This window comes from Hylobates moloch, unplaced genomic scaffold (genome assembly GCF_009828535.3).
Source record: "Hylobates moloch isolate HMO894 unplaced genomic scaffold, HMol_V3 SCAFFOLD_1, whole genome shotgun sequence".
NCBI lineage: Eukaryota > Metazoa > Chordata > Mammalia > Primates > Hylobatidae > Hylobates > Hylobates moloch.
In genome coordinates, this window is record NW_026652276.1 from 130,614,892 (window position 1) to 130,630,677 (window position 15,786).

General features: G+C 39.5%; 1 protein-coding gene across 2 annotated transcripts in view; it reads left to right on the top strand.

Annotated features, from left to right (window-relative positions):
* Positions 1-15,786, top strand: part of LOC116812531 (amphiphysin) — a 250,192-nt gene that overhangs the window by 124,442 nt on the left and 109,964 nt on the right. For both annotated transcript variants that reach the window (XM_032758283.2, XM_058445610.1), the window contains exon 3: positions 7,341-7,395. In XM_032758283.2, the coding sequence (XP_032614174.1) occupies positions 7,341-7,395 (55 nt within the window). The remainder of the gene's footprint in view (positions 1-7,340; positions 7,396-15,786) is intronic.

Here is a 15,786-nt window from a genome sequence, read left to right on the forward strand (position 1 = left end):
AAGGCCTAGAAAGATTAAGTAACTTGCCCCAAGTTGCATGGTTAGAAGTGGCAGAGCTCAGATTTTAAGGCCAGGAAGTGTGATCTCAGAGCCCGTAGACTTAACCACTATGTGATATGAATCACATGGAATAAACTCCGTGGAATTGTGGGACTTTGAGAAAAACTAGTGAACAATTGATACCTTTATTCACAGATGAGGACTGTATCCTGAGAGCATGGAGAATGGTGCCTTTAGTTACATTATCCTCATTTATCAACAGTTGCTTCTTATTGGGCAGCTTTATCCTTCATCATCCTTTACAGCCTGGGGCACAGAGGTGGTAGAGCAGGGGTCAAGCTGGTGGGCTCTTGAGGCGGATCATAGGGCTAAAATAACTCAGCCTACCTGGATTCCAATTCTGGCTTACCACCTATTAGATGTGTGACTTTGGGCAAGTTCTCAACCTCTGTGCCTCTGTTTTCTCATAATAATGTGCCAACCATATGCAGTTATTGTGAGGAGTATGAGCTAACAGAGTTGTGAAACTTAGAACAATGCCTGGATCAAAGTGGCCACTCAGTAGGTGTTAGACTTTGTGATTATTTTGCCAGATCAAAAACTTTCATTGTTACATCATGGACTGAATTGTGTTCTCCTCAGGGTCATTAGCTGAATTCCTAATCTCCATTACCTCAGAATGTGACTGTTTTGGGACATAGGGCCATTAAGGAGGTGATTAAGGTTGAATGAGGTCATATATGTGAGCCTTAATCCAGCAGGACTGGTGTCCTCATAAGAAGAGGGAGAGGCAACAGGGACGCACGCACACAGACAAAAAGCCACATGAGGACACAGCAAGAAGGTGGTCATCTGCAAGCCAAGGAGAGAGGCCACGGGGGAAACTGCACCTGCCAACACCTTGATCTTGGACTTTCAGCCTCCAGAACTGTGAAAAAGCCACCTGGTCTGTGGTTTTGTGTTGTGGCAGCCCAAGCAAACTAATACAGACATCATAAATGGCAGTTTCAGAAACATTCTGGCTGTTGATTAGGCCTAGAGTAATGATAGCTAAGGCCCTTCCTTCTCTACCATCAGTGCGTCTCTGTGCCTTGACACAGCAGTTGTTTTTCTAGTCCTTGTACGTGCTGTCTGATTTGGTCACGATAGAATGTTATAAATAGAGCTAGCATCTATACCCACAGCAGGGGACACTGAACAGCAAGTCACAGGAGGAGTTGCTACTGGAAGTGGGGCTCCTTTAAAGTCTCCCTTGATTTTCGGGTCAGCTCTCCGTGCTCCTCCCCTACCAGTATATTAAATACTGTGCTCTAGCTATTAAGGTGAAGGCTGAAAAGATTTTAAATAATGCCCGTGATGCACCTTATAAGTCAAGTCTCCTCACACACACAGAGAGAAAAACAACTGAGTGGTTTTTCAAGGGTCACAAATTCAAGGCAATAAAGCAGATCTTCCAGCTGTATCCAGTCTGCATGCTGTGTTGATTTAATGGCGGTTTAACACACTATGGGTTAGCTTTTCCAGAAGATCCGAATGGAGATCTGAATAAACTCAAAAAAGTTAGTTGGCTTAAGGGAAATAAATGGAGAGATTGTACATGTGATTATTAGCTAGATTTCTAATTTTGTTTTGTTGAAGCTAGAAAGTATGTGATAATCAGTCTTCAGATCATAGATATTCTTGGAATTGGTGACAGGGATAGTTGGAAATTGGGCCACGAATCTTGGATAAAATTGTGGAAACTGAGATGTTCTCTTTGACATTTCTCTTCCTTCCATGCACTCCCTGCCTCATCATCCCAGGAATATGACTGCAAATATCCAGTCTTATTTCATCTCTATCTTGTATCTTCTGCATTAATATCTGTGAAAAAAAGAAATAAAAGAAGAGAAATTGTTTTATGAAGTCAGTGCTGGGTTCTTAATGACAGACAGCTCCAATAGTGCAAAGAGCTCAAAGCAAGGAAACAGAAATGTAAATTTCAGAGACCCTGGTGCTTTTACTTATGAAAAACTCTCATCTTCCCATTTAACAGCATCTGAACTTTTCATAGGCTCTATTTCTTAACAAGCCAGGAGTGCCTGTAGTGCTCAGTGGCCTAATGTCTTTGATCATAAGTGGATTCAGATATTATGTTATTAGTCATCTGTTATTCAAGGTGCTGATTATGGCCTCATTAAATCTGATCTCCTTGATAATCTAATTTTCTTCTAAGCTTCAAAAATGATCAGCAAGTTTATTATCATTGCTTTCAAGATTGAGTTAAACTGTCTGAACTCTGAGAAATTGAGCCAGTTTTAATTTTGATATGTTACTTCACCCATTTTCAAGAGAAAAATGTCATCAAAGGCCAAAAATAATAATGTAACTCTGGGAATGTCTATAGGCTTATGATCACAGATGAGATGACAGGACTCACCTTTGTAAAATTGCAACTTTATGAAGTTATATCTCCTAAGATCCACCTTTCATGCAGATGTTAGCACTGCTGGCTTTCCACCTGAGCCCTTTTTAAAATGTCAGCTGACAGTTTCTGAGTTGGAGAGGCAACTTAATGGAAAATTTTTCCGTACTGTGTGTGATATCTTCCTCTTGTCTTTCTTTTTCTTTTTATAACAAAAGTAACTTATAAAGATAAGTCAGTGCTACACTGACCATATATTAACAAGCCAATTCAACAGGCCATTGCCTATTTAACAGGTATTCAACTCCTATTGCTTTGAGGTATTTTCCAGACCTGCTTAACCTTACTAACAAAATCCACAGGGTTTGTTTTTTCTTGTGCATTTGGGGCCATAGTGATGCCCACTCCTGCCCCGGGGTGTCATGCACATGGTAGTATGTAGTACATGGGAATGGTGCCCCTAAATTGTGCAGTGGTTGCTGCTGCTCTTAGTTCCTTAGAAATCATTAATTCATTCTATAAATTTTGTCCACAACTAAATTAAATTAATGCCTCAACTATGGCTCCTTTCTTCTGGGCAGAAATAATTGAGTTAAAGGTAAACTAACAAAATTATACCTTTTTAAAGACTCTTGAAGTTTTGGCATATGTATTTACTAATATTAATATATTGCAGCGCTTCAAAATTTAGCGTATCTAAACAAAAAACAGCTTGACTCAGTAATTTCCCACACTCGTCACACCTTCATGCAGTCGGATCTTCTCCAAAGAGGAGTATTACTAGGCAATTCAGACAACTTAATTATAATAGACTCCCCTGCCCTCCTGTTGCCGTGATCCCTGTGACCAGGACATAGAACAATAATTTCCTGATCTTGTAGAAAATGATATAAAGAAACAAGAAGGGAAAATACAGGCATATAATCTCAAGAGTGTAGAACTTTGTTTTCTGCACACACATGTGCAATACATTATTCGTGGCTGAATCACTAAAATGATACTTTACAAAGGAATTTGGAATGAACTTCAAATTCAGTGAAATCTGAGCAATGTTATAAGAATTTGTTTAACTTCAAACATCTGCTATTCCTGCAGAATAATGATCTTAAGGAAATTTTGTTATGCAATAAATTTTGTACAGGAGAAACTACTTTATGGCATATTGTAGGTGGAGGATTTTTCTCCAGAGCTTTTTACCTTTTTGATTAAGGTAGAATTTTAGATGAAATTCAGTGTGTCTATTACTGAGTGATTCATGAAACCCAAATACTCATGGAGAAAATTAAGAATTTTAATAATTGGAAAAGAAGTCATTTAAATCATTCTTTATTTTATCTGCTTAAATTGAACTCATTTATTAGCAATTATTGTACAATTTTGAACTTTGTTCCACTCTTATATAAAAAATCTCTTCTAGATTTCTTATTTCATTTAAAAAAAAGTCTGCAGTGCTTCCCTTTGACAAGATGAATCTAGTGTATGGATTGGGGCCTGAATTATTTCACTTTATTTCTACTGAAGGAAAAGGCAATTAGTTAATTGTAGGGTTAATTTGATATAACTTTATTCCTTGAACATTTGAGAAAAGAGTGCCCTTCCCTGCTACTTTTTTGCTATTTCTGGATATTCTGAGCAATCCTGGTGACTCATAACCATCCTTTTTCATGGCCGGCTCTGTATAACTGAGGGAACACATCCTTCTGGGTGAGAAGTGAGCCTTGCTTTACTTGGTGTCCCTCACACATTTCCACGGAAGGACCATGACTGGTACAGCAGAATCCTAAAGCAGACAGCTGAAAGCAGCAGAAATCTGTGAAGTTCTGTGTTTCATCCCCATGCTATTTTTTAATTCGACTTCATAAGAGGTGGCTTAGTGGTTGTAAAATAATGGTTTCTCTTCCATTTCTTTCCCCTCACCTCAATAAATTGATGTTCCAGAGAGATCTTTTAGCATTGTTTAGTGGATGTATGTGCCCTAGACAAACCACTAAATGCCCCCAGATTCTACAATTATCTAGTTTGAGAAATGTGGCCTTAATGGATTCAAGCCCTCCTAATTGTACCTTTTAGGGCTTTTAGGCTTTAGATTGGTTTGGGTCTATATTTGTCCAGGTAAATTTCAGATATTATTATATATACTCTCTCTTAAATTATCTGAAATCTGATGGGACAAATGATTCTGGAGCTTGCTTCTCTCTCAGTTCCATTCTATCTCTTTCCATCACTTGACCACCACTTGGGCTTCCATTTGTGAACCATTCAGTTTGTCCTTAATCTTTCCAATTTGATTTTTCTGAAATGTTTCTGTAAATGCTTTTAGTTCTTTTCTGTTCACTAATTCTATTGGGCTTTTTACTGTTGTGGTTAGATTTCAGCCTCTCTCCACATTTCAGCATTTCCTCTATTGATGGTGAATCATTTTATTGGGCAGTTTGGGCTAGGTTATGCCATGGTAGCGATATCTCAGTGGCTTTCAACAACAGAGGTTAGTTTCTCACTCATGAAAATGCAGGTGGTGGCTGTGCTCTGTGGTCCCTTCACTCTGGGATCCAGAATGAAGAAACAAATTCTGTATAGGGAGAGGAAAGAAATGGCAGGAGCATGTGATGGCTTTGATAGCTTCAGCTTGAAAGTAGCACATGTTACTTCCACTCAAGTTTCACTGGCTACAGTCCTACAGCCAAGCCTGATGTTGCTGAGGCAGGAAGTATGATCTTTCTCCAATGACAGATCTGGTAGGGAGGTGCAGCATAGATTGACAATAAAATCTACCAAAGCCATATTTTTTCCACTTTTTATGTACTCAGAATGTGACACAATGCCCTCACATAATGGATATTTAGTAGGGGAAAGACCCACTTCTTTTGTTGCAATATACTTTTCTTGGTGGTATTGAGAACTTCATCCTGACTTCTCTGGGTCCTCTTCATCGTCTACTTTTACTCAAGTGTTTATCATCAGCATTTTCTCTTTATTCTCCTCTTCCTCTCTCTGGAAATAGTTTTCTACTACACTTTGCTGTTTGGAACCCCACCATGATTTGCTTTTTTTTCTCTAGCTGATGGAAGTTTGCCATCACACAAACTTTCTGAGTGTTTCAACAAGGGAATAGAAACCTTGAGTTTTTATTTAAAACCATATTGAGACACTAGAAAGGGAGTCAATTGTTTAGCACTTTGATTTCTGCTTTGCCATTCTGAATAGAACCATTCTGTTTGAAGTTCATACGTGCCAGCAAACGGACTCATCCTAAGCTTTTGTCTGGTAGTAACTGGGTTTATAGAGCTGCAAAAATAACCTGAGCTTAACTCAAATACAGAATACCTCACCTGAGCGTTACATAGATTTCAAAGAAATAATGTCACTATACCTGCACAATGCAAGTGTTATATGGAAAATATCCTAATTCAGAATCCCTTTTGCCATCAAGCATAGTCTTAATTATTTCTTTTCAGTTTATTTGTATTGATCATTATCTTTAAATGTGATGGGCATTTTGTTTTTGTACTTCAACACTTTGAATGGCTGTTGCAATGCTAAATGTAATCTGCCTTGCAGTGCAATTGTTTTGTTTTTTGCTTATATATTTTAGCTCCCCCACTAGATTATGATGAGGAAAGAGGGTCCACCCACCACCACTCTTTTGGGCAAATACTAACAATGTTTGTTAAATTGAACATGACTATTGAGATTGCTGTCCTATTATTGAGCTCATCCTATATGCTAGCTCTCTGCAATTTTGTTAAATGACTATGCAATTAACTGCATGCATGTTTTAAATCGACTTTCAGTTGTAGAGTCATAGCAGCTTCTGTTGGTGCTCAGACGTATGCCCCTAGTACCTACTTTTTCTGAGCCCACCAGACTGACTTGCCAGCATTGGCAACTCTTTGCCTGAGGGCTTCTCTGGTTTCTGGAGCCCTCTCTGCCTCTATATAGTTATATTGGGGAATTAATGTCCCCTAGGAGCAGCTCTAGAAACTCAGCTGACAGGAGATATTGGATAAACGCCTCAGCTTCCTTGCCTTTCAGTTAGGGTATCTATAGGGTGTTTCATTGACACTGTCTTCCAGAGTTCCCCAGTGGAACTGAGGTCCAGTTGCCCACAGTGGTAACTTGCTTGATAATGCTCTCTGTATCAGCTATCTTCCCTCCCTTCTCTGCCTCACTTCTCTACTCTCCTATTGGCATTTCTTTGATTAACTCCAAATTAAACTATTTGCAGTCTCATCCTAGCTTCAGAGAGTCTCAGAGTTTCTAAAAAAGTATCTAAACTAAAGCAGACATTCATGTGTCAACATTTACAATTTAACAGTTTCTCCATTTCAATGCAGTCCAATAAAAATATAATGCAAACTACATAGTTTAGAATTTTCTAGTGGCTACATCCTTAAAGTGAAAAGAAAGATGAAATTTTAATAATGTAGTTTAACTCAATATACCCAAAATATTATCGTTTTAACATGTAATCTATATAAAATTAATGAGGTTTTTTTGGTACTCAGTCTCTAAAATACGTTGTATAAAATACATTTACACTGTAAATGGAAAATACCCTTACAGTACATCTCAATTTCAAGTACTCAACAGCCATATGTGGCTTGTGGCTACCATATTAGATAATGGTGATCACTTCCCTACTGTTATAACCCATGTGTCAAAATCTAGAAATTTGATAGCTCTTAAATTAGAGGATGTGTAATGAATTGGATTATCAGCAAAATCTTGCCTTCTCCTTTTGCTCTTTGAAGTGGAACAAAATTTCTATAAATATCTAGACTGATGGACATTATTGCCTTGTTTAGTCTGTGTCCACATATTTGTTTTTTTCCAAGAATGAGCTTCTGGCGATAGTAACTTCGAGACTTAACACTTCTTACATGTTTTCATGCAGAATATAGACTAGATATTTAGCATCTATGCTTGTGTTTTTTAGGCAGAGGGTACCAGACTTCAGCGGGAACTCCGAGGATATTTAGCAGCAATCAAAGGTAATGTGTATGAGTTGTTTACTGCATGTTACTAAGCACAGGTTGTTCTTGGAATTCATGAGTGACAGGATTGAGTGTTAATTACAAAGCCATTTGGCTTCCTGGCAAGATGGATGCTTGAACACAGGTGTTCCATTCCACCTGCCCCCCAAATTCCCATTGAAATGATAATCAGAATATATAAGGAAAAAATATGTGTGCCCTTATGGTGGAAACTAGAAATAAATGCCACCCACATGCCAGAGATTTCCAGGAAAATTTCTTAGAGTGAGCTTGAGGCCTTGTTTAAGAAAAGCTGCAGCCGGCTTACCTCCTGAGGGAGACCACATCCCAAGAGTGGAGCACTCACAGACACACACCTAAGCCCTCTCACTGGAAGGAGCAAGACATGGTGGCAGAGGCAGGTGGAAGATGATCAGCAAACATGGCCCTGGACTGGCTGTGACTTGTGTGGATTAGCAGCACTTGCATCCCTACTGACGTGCAATGCACGGGCATGGAGAGGCCCTAGCATGAGTTTCTGGACTCAGCCATGTAAGGCAAGGAAATGAGGCCACTGGAGGAGGGAGAAGAGAGCAATAGGGAGGTGGGCTCAGCCTGTGCCTGCCATCCATCATCACGCTGCCTGCCCTGAGTCACAGCCAAGTGTGCCCACGGATATGATGTATCATAAGGCAGATTTTGTGGGGAAAGAATGGATCATCTGACAAGGGGTATTCGGAAAACTGGCCAAACACTTAGAAAACAGAGTGAAATTCTCAGCCTCACACTTTACTCCCTCCTTCCTAATTCCAGATATAGTAAAGATGTAAATATGTTGTTGTACTGGACTCTATTAACTTCAGTAGGGATGGCACCAGGTTCAAGAGGCCGAAGAAGGGACCCAGAGTCAGCAAACAAGACACAGGGTTTTATTAGTGGGAAACTCACATACAGAGTGGGCCCAGTCACGGCAGGGCTGGGCAGGAGTATCGCACGGCCAAGTGGTGGCAGGCTGGGAAGGAGAACTACATCCGTTTGCAAAAAGCAATGCAGTTTCTGTAACATTTTCGCTTAGCATCCTCTACCTAACAACCTCCACCTGGCAACCTTCGTTTAACCCAAAACACGTGGCCTCAATCCCCTGTATGACTTACCTTCAATGGGATAGGCTCAGGGCTCAGGTGTTCCTTGTAGACAAGGAATGAATCTCTGGGTTGGCCTCTCCCAGATTCCTTAGCTCAGAACTCTGAGCACATATTCAGGTGCATCTACCATACAGGGTGATTCTCAGGGGATGTCTAAGTTATCACTGTCAGGTGTGTCTGCCATGCATCGCTATGCAAAGAAATGTGCTAAAGTACTAGAATAAAATACAGTAAATTTGGTCTCTAGGCTGTAGAGAAGGTCTTTATAAGGGTTACTTGCAAGGCAGAAACCCATAAATCTCTCCATAAAGATGGAGAGATTTGATCTCATAAGTATATAAAACTTAGTATGTTTTTTAAAAACACCATTTTGACAACATAGTTAGTGAAAGTAAATCACGATATAAAGAGCTCTGAGTAAACTAAATGAAGGTCAATTGGTTAAATTAAAAATGGGCAGAAAACTCTAAGGGAAAATTAGCCAAAGAAGAACTATAGATGGGTGATAAACGCAAAAAAGCCTTATCCTCATGAATAATCAAATAATATTAAGTCACATCGAAAAGAAGATTTTATCATTTTTCTTCCAAATGTTCAAACACATTACAAATAAAATACTGTTGTATTTAGAATTGATAAAGCTCTGGGAAGTGGACTCCATTCATGTATTGCTGGGAGGATAGCTTTTCTGGAGAGCATTTGGTAAAATCTTTTATTTATTTATTTATTTATTTATTTATTTACTTGGTATGCTTTTTGACATATCAGTTTCATTCTAAGAATTTATTCTCACAGTTTTAATGTGGATGTGTAAAACTGAATACAAACATGTTATTAAATAATGAAATAATAAAAATATCAATAATTTAAAAATGGCCAAAATAATAAAAATTAGCAAAATTGATTTTTAAACTAAAATATATTTATGAATTTTATAGTCCAGGCATATCATTTTAATTCTCATGACAGCTCTATAAGGCAGGTAGTTTTATTATCTTCATTTTATAGATAAGAAAGTGAGTTACAGCCAGGCACAGTGGCTCACAGCACCTTTAATCCGAGCACTTTGGGAGGCCGAGGTGAGTGGATCACTTTAGGCCAGGAGTTCAAGGCCAGCCTGGGCAACATGGCAAAACCCTACTGAAAATACAAAAATTAGTCAGGCGTGGTGGTGCATGCCTGTTGTCCCAACTACTCGGGAGGCTGAGGCAGGAGAATTGCTTGAACCCGGGAGGTGAAGGTTGCAGTGAGTGGAGATCATGCCACTGTACTCCAGCCTGGGTGACAGAGTGAGACCCTGTCTCAAAAAAAAAAAAAGAAAAAGTGATTTTTTAAATAGAGTTTAAATAGCTCATCCAAGGTTGTATGCCAAGGAAACAACAGGGACAGATTACATATTTCATTCTGTGTTTCTCCAGAGCCCTGGTTTTATCTACTGTCTTTTACTGCCTTTGAACTGCATTGGTTTCACAAGTCATCTATACAATGGAATAATGGCAATACTACTATTACTTTTTCATGAGCATTTACTATGTGCTAGAGTCTGTGCTAAGCATTTTAGGTACATTACCTGTTTCTAACTTCCCAACATAGCCATATTATCAATGTCATCAACTTGATTTTACATTTGCAAAGAAGTAAGTCTCAGAGAATTTAACTTCCACAGTTTGATGGAGCTCATCATTAATTACTCCCAAATCAACCTTAAGTATTTGTAACAGTTCAGTCAGAAAATAGAAGCCACTCTAGGTATTTCTTTTATTATTGATTTAGTATTTGAACACAGAAGTCATATTATTTCAAGCACAGGACTTTTTCTGGGTTAGCTGATTTTTTTGAAAATGTGGATAAGTTTGTTGAATGAAAGAGTGAGTTCTCTTTCCCGAGTCTATTCAATTTGGTCTGTGCTGCCTCTTTGGTGTGGAGCGTGCTGCTTATAATGACTGGCATAATTCTTTTCCTTAATGTGATCTAGAAGAATTCCCTGAGGGTGAGGCTTGAGCTCCAGAGAAAAGCTGGGTGAAGCATCAAATAAGCCTTTCTGGCAGACTGCACCTGCACTCCAGGTCTAGTGGCCACAGCTCCGTATGACGGAGAATAGAATTCTATCAGCTTTTCCCCATCTTGGGTTTGCTGATTGACTATGTTAACAAGCGATGCTCCAAAAAAGAGATTTCTGCTTAAATTACTTTGTCCACAGCTGATTGGAATGAATTTTTAAACAGGCTACTACTGAGTTTCTCAGAGCCCTTAATATGCTAAAGTCAACTCAGAAGTCCTGTGGGACAGGCAGGAATTCCGAGTTATTTGACTGCAGGACCCTTCTCTCTTCTCAAAGCCTCGTGAAGAATGAATAGTGTTCCTGGGAACACATTTTGGGTTTTGGGACCAAACTTGAAAACAAGGTATATGCCTGTGTTAGTCCGTTCTCACGCTGCTAATAAAGTCATGCCCCCAGACTGGGTAATTTATAAAGAAAAAGAGGTTTAATGGACTCACAGTTCCACATGGCTGCAGAGGCCTCACAATCGTGGCAAAGGCAAAGGGAGGAGCAAAGGCATGTCTTGCGTGGTGGCAGGCAAGAGAGAGTATGTACAGGGGAACTCCCCTTTATCAAACCATCAGATCTAATGAGACTTACTCACTATCACGAGAACAGCACACGAGAAACCCGCCCGCATGATCAGTTACTTCCCACCAGGTCCCTCCCACAACACATGGAGATTATTACAGTTCAAGATGGGATTTGGGTAAGGAAACAGAGCCAAACCATATCAATGCCTTAAGTAGATCATAATTTACATTTGCAAAGGCTTTCATAGGCAGTTTTTCTTGTTTTCACAAGGACAACTCTGGCTAACTAATCCTGCTGTAACACAGGTAGCATCAGGGCAGCATAGGAGAAAGTGATATTTGGCCCTGGAGAGTCATGGGTCCTGGGGCAATTGTGGGAAAATCATTGAGCCTCTTAGTTGCTTTGGGTTCCTCATCTATTAAGTGCTTCAGTTCTCTCAGAAGCCCCTAAAGGCCCCAAAACTGGGATTCTGTGAAGTTGGGTTAAATGAATTCTAATCATTTTATTGTGACTGATCTCTGGGTGGCTTCTCCTTTATGGGTCTTTATGATTTCTGCTGATGCTTAGGCTTCGTGAGGCAGATCTTATGCTTGCATTCATTTTAGCAGCAAACATCTCTGGAGCTCCATTTGTGCGCCTGACACTGTTCTAGGAGAGGGAGATGCAGAGATGAACAAGACATAGTGCCTGCTTGCAGGGCGCTCACAGCAGAGTGAGGAGACAGTTAAATAAAAAGGCCAGACAGGCATAGTAGTATGTATTTTAATAGATACGTGCATTGAGTGCTATCATAACAGAGGACAGACAGACTCCCACCTTAGGAGAGGCAAGAGACTGGGGCAGGAATGGTTCTTCCAAGGAACTTACACTTGAATGAACCCAAGAAGTGGGGTCATAGGTGGCCATCAGGTGATTAGGTTTTCTAGAGAAAGATAGATTTTGGAGGGACATTGCAGGTGGAAGAAATAACTGGGCCAGGAAGCAGAAGGAAGTATGGGTTCTTGAGGGAACAAACAGAGCAGTGAGATGCAAGCAGAAAACTGAGCTGGATGAAACACGGAAAGGCAGCAGCATTTATATAAAGAAGTGCTTCATGTATCATATCATATGGGGATTTTATTCTATCAGTAGACAGGAGAGTCATTGTTAGAGTTATTGTAGACAAGGGAAAAAGTCCCATGATCAGATTAGCATTTTAGAAAATAGTTATTGTGATTGTGTGGAATTCAGGCTAGAAGAAGTGAAATTGCATGGAGATTTAGTAGAAGTCTAGTCCAATAGTTCAATAATACTATTAGCTAACATTTGTTGAGCACTTATATGCTAGGCACTGAGATAAGCATTGACATGTCTCAGTTCATGTAATTTTCCCTACAACCTTGTGGCAGGTATATTTATTGGTATTTTACATCTTGGAAAACTGAGGTTATAGATGATTAATAATTTGCCTAAAATCACGTGAATCACATATAATGGAACCAAGCTTTTAACAAAGGCTGATTAATTGCAAATAATACTCTTAATTATTTTGTTATGTTGCCTCCAAAAATACTTTGTATTGTGATGGCTGACAGTTGGACATTTGCTTGTGCCAACTACTTTGTTAAATCGTGTTACATGGATTATGTTATCTAATCTAAATCGTAGGTGATGAGTATCTAATCCAGGGAAGGGCAGTGGGCAGGGAAGGAAGGGGCTAGATTTGAGAATCAGACAGAATTGGTGACTCAGCTTTGGGAGGATGAATCTGGGATGACTTCTAGTTTTTGACCTGGGGCAACTGGATGTCATTCATGAGAACTGAGAAAAGGAGTTGAAGCAGGTTTGGACAGGAAAATTAAGAGTTTGTTTTTGACATGTGAAGTTTGAGGTATTAGTAAGACATCCAAGTGGAGATGTCCAGTAGGAATTTAGAATTGGGAGTCACTGGCATGCAGGTGCAGTGGAGGCCAGACACAGGGATGATGAACATGCCAGATCTTTCTCTAAATGGAGCACAGTGCACGTGGTGTCATTAATAGTTCTTCATTTATGTGTCTTATGTGTAGGCATGACTAAGGGGTAGGGTTGACTATTCTTGAGCTACCTCACCAACTGCCTATTTTATTCCAACTCTTGTTTCCATCCTTGCTCTCCTTAAGAATCTAAGAAAAAGATGCCCACTCTTGCTTTCCTTTGAGGCAGCTGCTGTCTTTTTACACAGCTCTCTTCTAAGCAATGAGACAAAGCTGCTAGATACTTGCAGTATTTTAGACATTCTTTTAATGGTTTATCACTGCTGCTTGTTATTGTCGTAATTTATTTTAACTGATGTTATTTTTAACTAAAACACATACTCAGGCTATTTAAGCAAGGAGTGCTTATAAAGTAGTGCAATCTATGCAACAAGTCTTAAAGGATGAAAATAGAAGCTCACAAATTTGGCTGCAAATGGGAATAGACAGTTATATTAAATGTCTTGGAGAAGGTCCAAAATTTTGAAGAGTGAAGTGATTCCCATCCAGTAGTAAAATAATAATAATTCTTCTATATATGATGCTGGGCATTTGTCTTACAGTTTTAGAAATCACTAATCTTAAGAAAATTTTGGATATTGTGTGTTATTCAATCTCGGAGGTAGCATTTAGCACCTTTTCTGCTTTGATGTTGCCAAATTACTCTGAAGGGAACTTGTATTTTAGCTTTTTTCCGCCATCACACTCTGTCAGAAGAGTAATCCCTAAATTCCTAAAAGCTCTGCCAGTCTGGAGCTAGGCTTGAAGCCTTTCACCTGTGTATCCATCAAAGTGCATCCTATGGAGTAGATGTTCTCAAAACAATTTCCATGTCAAAATGGCTTCTGTCCAAATGATTCATCACCACTTATCCACCCTGTAATTAGTAGTTCTTTTGGCTGCTAATAGACATATTTACTGCAACATCATGCTTTTAGTCTTGATGATTAAAGTCTTATATAATTTTATTTTAAGGTTATATTCATGGTTTTATTTTTCATCACAAAGATTATTTGGCCTACAGTGCCAAATTTCTTTTTCTTCTCTTAAGACATTGTTAAAAACCTATCTACACAGCTATGTATAATTTCCATCAGACTTAAGACAAAGATTTAAAGAAAATGCCAGAAGTTTTTTGGCATCTGGATTATAGAAGGGGATCCACTAGTGACCGACGCTTGGTATGAATTTAAGGGGTATATTTCTTGATAGAGATTTGCTTGTACTTGGGTGAGGGTGAATTTGGACACTTGGGATAATGTAGCTTCCACCTCAGTGTTGACCATATCGTGAGAGAATGCATCCCCCCTTGCTTGGATTCAGAGTGCGAGGGGTCGGATTCAGGTTTTGTCTCCTATTTGCTGTCCCTTCACCTGCACGACTGTGTTTCATCAGAGTTCCCAGAGTCTTGAGTCATACTATTTTTTTCCTACCCCAGACTCTGCCAGGGCTTTGTCTGATGGTGGTCAAGTCACTTCGGCTCATGTAGGCAGGACACCTCATTGTCAAGGGCTTCGTGGAATGTGCCCAGCGATGCTCTGAGGGAAGGGAGATGTTGGCTGTGTCTAAAGAGAGCACAAGTGCTATGAAACACCAAGTTACAGGTGGACTTTTATACATACTCCTCAAGGATATACTTCTGTCATTTCAGACATCTTTTAGTTTGTCCTTTTCTCTCACAGTTGAACCCAGAATTAGCTACCTCCAATCCAGCAAGAATGTTGAGTTTTCGGTTTAACAAATGATTTTCATCTTAGGATTCACTGACCTTAAGTTTACAGGATGTGTTTTTTATTTCTCATGACAGTGCTCTGATTTTCCTCTCCCCTCCCTGTTTCCAGCCCCCTTTTATCCCCCCTAGTGACAAAGGCCAAGACATCAATGTGGCCAGGTCCCACCTTCCGGCTGTCAGGGAGAGTCTTCTGCCTGAGGCGCTTCTCCAAGTCCCCGGCTCTTCCTGGCCCCTTGTTTTGCTCTCAGCCATGAGCTGTCTTCCTGGCTTTTCAGTACATACATTAACCTTTGTGCAGGGGGTCCTTGGGAGAGACTAAAAAGGACTGGGTGATACTTTATGTCACCATGTTGTGCTCAGAAGCATGTATCTTTAATGCTGTTCTTTAATGTTGCAAACCATAGTTTTGCAACATATCAAATGTATCCCTAATGAAAATTCAGACCCAAAGGCTTAGGAACCCTAAAATTTCTAAGAGTTTTGATTTAAAACTGCATTCATAGTTTTAAATAATACAGCAGATCTTCAAATAGCATTGTTTCATTCAACATCATTTTGTTACAATAATGATGAGAAAAAAAATCTCAGCCAGGGCCACTGGAATTTGTACGCTGGGTTTTCTCTCGGTACTTTGACTTCCTCCCATGTCCCAAAGATGTACAGGTGAAGTTTACTGGCATGTCAGTGAGTGTGGGTTTGTGAGTGCACCCTGCAATGATATGCATCTTGTCCAGGGCTGGTTCCTAGCTTGTGCTCTGAGCCTCTAGGAGAGGATCTGGTCACCCATGACCCTAAACTGGAGTAAGTAAGTAAGTAATTATCTTACTTGTTTTTATTAATCTTTCTTAAATGTATGTACTGCTCTCATTTATTTCAATGTTCAACATTAGAAGTGTTTTGACCTTTAGTTAGAAGTTTTGTGATGTGTCTGTGATGAAAAATATGTCCTGGGAACTTAACTCT